Source organism: Moschus berezovskii, chromosome X (assembly GCF_049115385.1).
Source record: "Moschus berezovskii isolate FMDL1 chromosome X, NW_MosBer_1.0, whole genome shotgun sequence".
Classification (NCBI taxonomy): Eukaryota; Metazoa; Chordata; class Mammalia; order Artiodactyla; family Moschidae; genus Moschus; species Moschus berezovskii.
The window spans coordinates 62,366,261-62,375,340 of NC_142488.1; the positions used below are offsets into that span (position 1 = coordinate 62,366,261).

The window sequence follows — 9,080 nt, forward strand, 5'->3', positions numbered from 1 at the left end:
GAGAGGACCCACACAGCCTCCGGTAGGTGGCAACAGTGCCACCTGTTTGACTGGTGGGGCTGAGCCAAGGACTGGAAGAGGGAGGAGGCAGACAACTCGGACAGAAGCTGGGAAGCAGTGCAGAGCACAGAGCGGAGCTGCTGCTGAGAGAAGGTGTGAGGGCTTGGGAAGGCTTGGGGCCACAGGCGGGAGTGGCAGGGAGGAGACCGGCTCCTGCTGGCAGGCACTGGGCCCAGGGATTGAGCAGCACCCCTGGTCAGCATCCCTGACTGGAGTTTTCTGACTGCTCAACTCCTGGCCCCATCCTACAGCTCCTGGAGGGAAAGGGGACCCTGGAAGGCAGTGACTGGGGTGCAGGGGCAGGACCTGAGGTACGGATGGAACCCGAGGCAGGCTCCTAGCACTTGGTGGTCCCACCATGGGAAGAGGCAGGGGACCTCCCTTTGGGTGGGCTTTTTCCTTAGAGGGGTGTCACGGAGGGGAGAGGTTTCCTCCCCTCAGGCCCTCCCTCAGCTGCAGCCTCCGAACTTCCAAGCCCTTCCCCAACTCTTCTTTCCAAAGGCAAGCAGAGGGTGAGAAGGGCTGTTTCAGGAGCAGCCACATCCTCACTCCTTTCAGGGCCCCGGCCACTGTGTACCTCTAAGGCTCCACAGCTTCAGGGGAGCCCAGACCACACACACTTTGGGTGTATCGAGGGGCACCGTTATATATTCCAAGTCACCCAGAAACCCATTTCACCACCAGCCACTGGTACACATGCACATACAAATGCTGACACAAACCCCACACCTTCTCATGTAGACTCACAATCACATGCCCAGCCTCATCTGGAGATCAGTAAGCCAGCTTGGTCTCAGCCTGACCCCAAAGCCCAAGGTCCAGGGATCCCCTGCCCCAAGACAACCACAGAGCCCCACGCACACCTTTGCCCTGTATCTGTTGTACTTTCACCAAAGTGACCTCAGAGGGTGGGGCCCCTGAAAGGGGAAAGGCGGCGACTTGGTTCCTGGCTGGGGTGGGGGGATGACTGGGCAGGAAGGGACAGGACTGGGGCGAAAGGGCTTCGATTTTCCAGGTGTGTGCCAGCAGGAAAAAATTTCCTTCAGGAGGTAAGGAGTGACCCAGGCAACTCGTACTCCTCAAGACTTCCCCAAGCTGGTGGTGCCCCCTGCCCTCCAGAAGGTGGAAACAGAATCTTTCAGTTCAGGGCTTTGTGATGTCTCTAATCTCTGTATCCACAGCAGCTGACCAACTAGCCAGTAGCCAGGCCTCCCTGGGGCCCGGGCCAGGACTGGTGCCTCTGCTTCAGGTTGTTCCTGGTTCTTGGGGTGAAAGCCACACCATGGGGCTGCCTGAAGCTTGGTCAGATTTGCCTCAGCTTGCTAAACCCTGTTTGCCCCACCCCAGGCAGTTTTTCCTGAATCCCCACCCGAGGCAAGCACTCCATCCCCAGATAGGGATGCTGTTAAAAGGGGAGGAGTTGGACAGGGTGGGTGTGTATCCGCCTAGAGGCTAGACCTCCTGAATGTCTCACTGACTTTCCAGGTGTGCCGTTGAAAGGAAGACCCCAGAAACTGTCCCCTTTGCTCCTCTCCTCCTCCAATCTGGCACTTGGAGCCTGCCCTGTAACCTCCGTTGCTGAGCAGTGGCCCAGGCCTCCGCTCCTCCCCCACTGGGCTCCTCACTGGGAGGGAGGCTGGGATCTGCCTTCTGCCAGGGTCCCTGAGAGCCAAGCGTCCCTCCCTCCAGGCCCTTACCATGGCCGAGTCCCCCGGCTGCTGCTCTGTCTGGACCCGCTGCTTCCACTGCCTGTACAGCTGCCACTGGAAGAAATGCCCCAAAGATAGGATGCAAACCAACAAGGTAAAGTATGGATGGGGGGGTGGGTAGGGGTGGAAGTCCAAGGCAGGGACCACTTGGAGGGGAAAAGATAGCCAGGTGTGCTCAGAGACAGTGGAGGGGCAGGGATGGGGAAGGGACTTTCTCTCCCTAGGAGGAAAATCCCTTCAAATATGGAAAGAACTGCCTGCAAAGCACAGCAGCCCCACGCCTTGCAGGAAGCCCCCTTGAGCTGCCATCCCCTGGGGACTCCAAGCCGAAGTGGGGATGTGAGCCGCTGTGAGCTTCTCTCTTGCCCCTCTGCAGTGCGAATGCGTCTGGTTTGGCCTGCTCTTCCTCACCTTCCTCCTCTCCCTGGCCTGGCTGTATGTCGTGCTCATCCTTCTCAATGACCTGCACAACTTCAATGAGTGTGTCACGGAACCCCTTCCTCAGCAGACATGTCCATCTACTCCCCACCCTGGGACCCCTGGGTGCTCAGTCCCTACCCTGCCTCTTTGAAAACCCTTCCATGAAGTCTCCGCAGACCTTGGAGCCCCTGACCCCATGAAGGGCTTCCCTTCACTCCCTTCTAGCCCTGGTCCTGGATCCATCCAGCCCAACTCCCCTCAGGCCACTATTACCTCCCTTCCCCTACTCGGACACCTCCCTCTCCCCTCCCACAGATTCCTATTCCAGCAATGGGGGCACTGGATGGACTGGTCCCCGGCATTCCTGCTGGTCATCTCTCTACTGGTCACATACGCATCCCTACTCTTGGTGGGTGCAGGGGCAGCTGGCCTAACCTGAGCCCTCCCTTCCTCGCAGCTCTACGCTGTCGCTCTCATCCTGGCCACCGAGGGGCGGGTAGAGGGAGGGGTCAGCCTAGGACACTCACTCAGTGACCCTTCTTGGCGCATCATGACTCCCACCACCTCTGCCCCCAGCTCCTGGCCCTGCTCCTGTGGCTCTACGGCCAGCCTCTGTGTCTGCACACCGTCCACAAGGTAGAGTGGGGATGGGCGCAAGCAGGAGAGGGGTGCGCTGGACCAGGACCCAAAGCCTAGTAAATAGATGTTGAATGAAAGGAGGACCGTGGATGACCCAGGAGAAGGGAATGCTCCTGGTTTCACAGCATGAGGGGCAGCCTAGGCAGCCCAGGTTGACACAAACGTGCTCCTCACCCCTGGTTCCCCAGGTGCTGCTGCTCCTTATCATATTTCTTGTGGCTGCTGGCCTTGTGGGACTGGAGGTCCGATGGCAGGAGGAGTGGCAGAGCTTACGTCTGTCACTGCAGGTGAGTGGCTGATATCCAGCGCTTGGGGGGAACCTTCGCCTGTGGCCAACCCCAGGACACAGGGTGCTCCCTGGTGCCCCGAGATCATGGGAAGCTCTCAACTTAAAAGTCAGCTCTTAGGACGAGAAGGGGAGAGGTTCTAGGGAGAAGAGCCCTCCTTACGAGCTCTTGTCCACAGGCCACAGCCCCATTCCTTCACATTGGAGCAGCTGCTGGCATCACCCTCCTGGCCTGGCCTGTGGCTGACACCTTCTACCATATCCATCGAAGAGGTGCCAACTCCCCCCACCCTCCAGGCCCCTTAATGCCTGCCAGTGCTTCTGCCGCCTGCTGCTCCATTTCCTACACCTGCGCTCTGTTTTCTGCCCTGAGGGCCCACCACCGCCCTTTCTCCATGGCCTGTCCCCCACTCCCCACAGGTCCCAAGATCCTCCTACTGGTCCTATATTTTGGAGCCACCCTGGGCATCTACCTGGTGCCCCTATTCATCTCCTCAGCCTGTATCATGGAACCCAAAGACCTCCCACACAAGCCTAAGTTGATAGGACACCGAGGGGCCCCCATGGTGAGTGTGGGGCAGAATGCTGGCAGGGTGGAGAAGGTCTGCTTCTCCAGGCTGCTGCGGTCAGGCCTGTGGGTTCCCAGGCTCCCACTCTTCCCTGCTCCCTCACCTTTCCCAGCTGGCCCCTGAGAACACCCTGATGTCCCTGCGGAAGACAGCTGAATGTGGAGCTGTTGTGTTTGAGACCGACGTGATGGTCAGGTGAGGGAAGCTGGGGCCCCTCCCCCGACCCTAATGACACAACAGGGGAGCTCCAGAAGTGATGACCAGCCCCGGAGCTTTGTCCTCTGACTCCCCTTGTGCCTTCAGCTCCGATGGGATCCCCTTTCTCATGCATGATGAGCGCCTGACCAGGACCACAGATGTGGCCTCCTTGTTCCCAGACCGAGTCAACAGCCACAGCAGCAACTTCTCCTGGGCTGAACTGAAAAGGCTCAATGCCGGGGCCTGGTTCCTTCAGGTGAGGACAGCCTTCTGCAAGAGACAGCCACGTACAGGGACACTCTGGGCAGAGTTCATTCATTGATAACCATCTGCTGAGCCCTGTGCTGGGCAATAGGTATACAGTCTCTGCCCTCAGGTCATTCTTTCCCAGTAAGCCTATCAGAATAGGAAACCTCAAGTGAGAACAAGGTCTGCACTGGGTAGAGAGCAGAGAGAGGTCACTGTTGGGCAGGGGCAGTGTGGGAGAGGATCAGGAGTGGGTTCACAGGAGAGGATGCCTGAGCAGCATATGAACTGAGGGTAGTTTTTAAGATGGGCAAGGCAGGGAATGAGAATTCTGGTTAGAGGGAAGAATGTGGGTAAAGCCCAGAAATATGAAGTGTTTTCAGGGAATGAAGAGTGGCTCAGTAGAAATTTTCTGGCAGTTCAGTGGCTAGGACTCAGCACTTTCACTACCTTGGGCTTGGGTTCGATTCCTGGTTGGGGAACTAAGATCCCCCAAGCTGTGCAGTGTGGCCAAAAAAAAAAAAACAAGACAGTGAAAAAGTGGCTCAGTGGAAGTGGGAGATAAAGATGCATGGGAGTCATGGGAGCTGAGGCTGGCTGGGGCCTGGAGGAGTAGAGTCTTGGTCTCTAGTGAGCTTTGAATGCCAGGCCTGGAAGTGTGGACTTCAATCCTGCAGATGATGGAAAATATTTCAAATGACACTTAATTTGTTTAACTCCCCTTTTCTTGATTACCAAAGTAATACAAGTTCCTTGTTTAAAAAAAAAAAAAGTAAAACATCAGAGAAATAACCTAAAATTGAAAAATCTCCCGTAATCCAACCCTTCAGCTGGGTATGTATTCTGAGCGATGAAGACATATCTGATTGCTGAAGAGTAAGGGATGTCTGAGTTTGAATCATGGCTTAACCACTTCCTGGCTGTGTGAGCCTGGGCAACATTCTTTAGGGTCTCTGTTTTTCATTTTCCTCATCTATAAAATGGGAGTAACAAGAGTACTTACCTTGTAGGATTGTTAGGAGGACTAAATAAATTAATACACATAAAGCACTTCTAATTCTGCCTAGCACGTAGTAAATATTTAATGTGTCAATAGCTCACTTTTTCCATGTCAGTGATTACGAGGCAAGGTCATTTGTTGATTCAAGGGGAGGAGAGGAGAGTAGCAGAGATTTGGAATAGCCAACAGGAGGAATGGAAGAGGGAGCAAATCAAGGGCAAATAAAAGGATGGCTAAGTGGCACAGAGAACACAAAACAAGGCTGCAGGGCCAACAGCCCATGTGATATTCTCTGCCCCACAATTCTAGAGGGTGGAGGAAGTGGACAATTGTAGAATTCAGAGTTTAGGATTTGTGGGGCACGTGGGGCAGGAAAGGAGTTGAGGGGGTTGTTGAAAAGTAGTTTAAGCTGAGGATGGACTGTGGGTAGGGGATGTAGGTGTGGCTAGAAAGGGGCTGATGGACTGGGAGGAAACCAAGGGGTCAAGATCCCAGAGGTCTCCATGAGACCAAGAGAAAGCGTAGTGAGAGTGAGGAAGTTAGGCAACCCGGAGTGTAGGAGGTTGGGGTCAAAGTAAGGTGTCAGAGGGTCTAGAAAAGTCACAGTTTGGAAAAAGGAAAAACCCTAACTCAACAGAGGGCCGAAGCTGTTCACCAAGTGGGGGAAATGAGTAAAGATAATGAGGATGGCGGCTCAGCCTGGAAGCTTCTTCTGGTCTTGAAATAATTTTCTTCTTCTTATAGAGGCAACCTTTCTGGGGGGCTAAGCAGCTGTCAGGCCATGATCGAGAAGATGCTGAGAGTCAAACAGTGCCATCCTTGGAAGAGATACTGAAGGAAGCTGAAGGCCTCAACCTTTCTATCATATTTGACCTGCGCCGCCCCCCAGAAAACCACACATATCATGACAGTTTTGTCAACCAGACATTGGAGACTGTGCTGAGTTCAGGAGTGTCCCAGACCATGGTGATGTTGTCAGGACCCCAAGTGCTCCCTCTTGCCCCTCTCCCCTGCCTTCCCAAGACCATGACAATAATGTTGAGGCATCCCCCCTCCCCAGGGCCCTGCCCCAGCTCATGTACCCCATCTGTGGTCATACACCTTTGCCCCTGCTGCCACCCCCAGAATCCCCAGGCCTTCTCCAACTTCATGCCCACCTACCCTGAACCATAGGTCCTTTGGCTACCGGATGAAGATCGGGCTTATGTCCAAGAAAGAGCCCCCCAAATGCGCCAGATATATGGACATCTGGAAGGCCATGGCACTGAGAGTCCCCAGTTTCTCAACCTCCCCTATCAAGACCTGCCACTGTTGGATATCAAGTGAGTGCCAGAGGAAAGGAGCCAAGGGATCACGTGAGGCTTAATGGTATAGAAGAGCCAAGGCTGGGAGGGCAAAGGCCATTCATTCATTTGCTCATACAACACATATTTATTGAACACCTGCTATGTGTCAGGGTCTATTTATTGCAGGTTTGGGGCATGGGAGAGACAGGTAATAAACCACTGTGCAAAACATATGCATGTTGGATAGTGATAAGTGACATGAAGACAAAAATTTAGGAATGGGGTAGAGATTGGGAGAGAGGGGAGAAGGTCACAGTAGGAAGAATGGTGAAAGAGGTGGTGTCTGGGCTGAGACCTGACAAGTCACAAGGAGGTGACAATGGGAAGAGCTGCAGAACAGCAGGAACAGCAGCCTCCTGAGCAACGGGAAGGTGAGACTGGAAAGGTTGGCAGGGGCCAAACTGGGTAGGACTTTTAGGTCACCAGGATTTTAGCTTTCATTCTACACCAAAAAGAGGGTAGATCCAGGGGAGAGAGGCAAGAGAGTCCCAGATGTGAGTGGATGCAACCAGAGAACATAATAGACTTCAAAACCTGTAGTCACCAAGCTCTCTTATAATATCCTTGTGGTTAGATAGGGAAAAAATGTGGACTGAATGATAGCCCAGTTATCATATTAAGTATTTCAAGGACCTTTCCCCAAGTTGTCACCATGGGAGGAGACAGGATATCAGATTAAGACTCCCCTTAGTCTTGTCCTGATCAATATCGACTGCTGATCATGTTTCCAGAAGGCATGAATTGGTAATGGAAAAGGTGATGGGAAAATGGAGGCCCCGGAAGATCTAAGCACTCTAAGTTAACAGGTCAAATATACCAAGATGAAATGAAATGGAGATACATGTAAAGACCCATGTTCAGGGTCCAGAGGAAGCCCAATTGCACAAAAATAAGAGAGGGAGACACTGGCATCAGCAGGAACAAGTGTGAAAAAGACCAGGACTTTGATTGTACACTGTGTATAATGAATGAGTCAAAGTCACCTGACATTGCCAAAAACTAGCCTGACCCTGGGCTGCTTTCACATGGACGTAGCACCCAGAAGGCAGGAGGAGTTTTGCTCTCTTCCAAGCTAGCCCCAGCCCACCCAGGCTATCACATTCAGATGCAGGCTCCATACTTCAAAAGGAATATTGGTAAATGGGAGTAAGGTCAGTTTAGAGAGGTTTGTATGGTGAAAGGAATGATAACCCAGGCCCCTGATTGAAGCAACTGGGCCTGGAGAAAAGAAGACTCAGGGGAATGTGGTCACACTGTCCCTCAGAACCTCTTAAGGGATGGTATGGGACAAAGAGGAGAGACACATTTGTGTGACCCCAGACAGCAAAACTAGGACCCATGGGTGAAATCCACTGGGAGACAGAGCAGGTAGGGGCCTGCTCTCCAAAAGCAGAAGCGATGGCACTGGAGCAGGGACACTGTGGATTCAAACACGGAGAGGGGCCATTTCCCTCCTATGCAGGGAGCCTCAAGATTCTGAATGTTCCCTATTTCTTCCCCGCCTGCACAGGGTACTGCACCACAACAATGTCTCAGTGAACCTATTTGTAGTGAACAAGCCCTGGCTCTTCTCCCTACTCTGGTGTGCAGGGGTGGATTCAGTCACCACCAACGACTGCCAGCTGCTGCAGCAGATGCATTACCCTGTCTGGCTTATTGTAAGAGCTCAGGGACTGTCACCCCTCCTCCTCTTTTCCTATCCCTGCTTCTCCTTAACCCTGTTCCCCTCTTCCTTACTTATTTCCCCCCATACACCCCCTGGATGTGTATATGGCTGGCTCTGGCCACTAACAGGGACCTTTTTCTTTTCTCACAGCCCGCTCGAACCTACCTGATAATATGGATCATTACCAATTGTGTCTCCATCCTGCTGCTTTTGTGGACTTTCCTCCTACAATGGTGAGTCCTTTGTGCCTCAGCTTTCTGGGTCTTCATTCTCCTTAGGGTCCTGGTGATGGGGCATATTCAGACTCATTGACGCTGCCTAGGGCTTGGGGTTTGGTCTGTTTGGACCCTTGGAGATTCTTAAACCCTTCTTTTATATGTCTAATTGGCTTGAACCTGGAAAAGTCAGTTTGGGGGAACTCAGGGTCAAAAGGTTGTGCTTGACGCTGGCTGAACTCACAATGCGAAGCTTTTCTCCCCATAGGAGGTGTGCTAAGGAGAGACAGAGAACTGGTAAGAGCTGTTTCCCCTTACCTCATTTTCCTCCGCCTCTAGCTTTCCCCTTGTTCACTCCCTATGTGTCCCCTCTTACCTCTCCAGGGCTAGAAGCAGCAGTGCTGCTGACCAGGATCAACAATTTCATAATGGAGTGAATGCCCTGTCTTAGGCAACCCCCCAGCCAAAATTGGAGGCCTGTTTGCATTGGCCAACAGCAAGGAAGAGAGGGTGGCTGAGGTGGAATGTTGCTGGGGTTGGCGTGGGGTGAACTTTGCCAGCAGGAGGTGTTCCCCTTGGGATTTTGACCTGAGGTGGTCAAAAAGACTGAGTCACAAGAAGTTTGTCCCCAAATGAAACTTAACAGAGGAAGAGACAAGGAGATTGCCAAGAGAACGTTTCAGATCTATGCGCAGGTGTTCTTGTGTACAAGGCACAGGGTATCAG

At 53.1% G+C, this 9,080-nt stretch overlaps 1 protein-coding gene across 2 annotated transcripts; it reads left to right on the forward strand.

Moving 5' to 3' along the window:
* The first annotated feature begins 1,749 nt into the window (after positions 1-1,749).
* GDPD2 (glycerophosphodiester phosphodiesterase domain containing 2) lies at positions 1,750-8,856 on the forward strand. 2 transcript variants are annotated; one of them, XM_055438431.2, is made up of 15 exons: positions 1,750-1,863; positions 2,146-2,249; positions 2,505-2,598; positions 2,766-2,825; positions 3,017-3,115; positions 3,294-3,387; positions 3,535-3,680; positions 3,796-3,878; positions 3,987-4,137; positions 5,872-6,093; positions 6,301-6,449; positions 7,984-8,131; positions 8,290-8,372; positions 8,623-8,651; positions 8,739-8,856. In XM_055438431.2, exons 1-15 carry the CDS (start codon positions 1,759-1,761, stop codon positions 8,789-8,791), a joined length of 1,620 nt encoding a protein of 539 aa, XP_055294406.2. In that variant the 5' UTR covers positions 1,750-1,758; the 3' UTR covers positions 8,792-8,856. The 2 variants fall into 2 exon arrangements, with proteins under 2 accessions (XP_055294406.2, XP_088690392.1); XM_088834266.1 differs by having other exon boundaries at positions 8,623-8,791.
* The last annotated feature ends 224 nt before the right edge of the window (positions 8,857-9,080 follow it).

Bases quoted from the DNA above. Each gene is read 5' to 3' on its own strand.
- GDPD2 (XM_088834266.1), top strand. From the start codon at position 1,759: ATGGCCGAGTCCCCCGGCTGCTGCTCTGTCTGGACCCGCTGCTTCCAC. The intron at 2,599-2,765 runs GTGGGTGCAGGG...CTCTGCCCCCAG, and splicing joins CATACGCATCCCTACTCTTG to CTCCTGGCCCTGCTCCTGTG. The intron at 6,450-7,983 runs GTGAGTGCCAGA...CCGCCTGCACAG, and splicing joins CTGCCACTGTTGGATATCAA to GGTACTGCACCACAACAATG.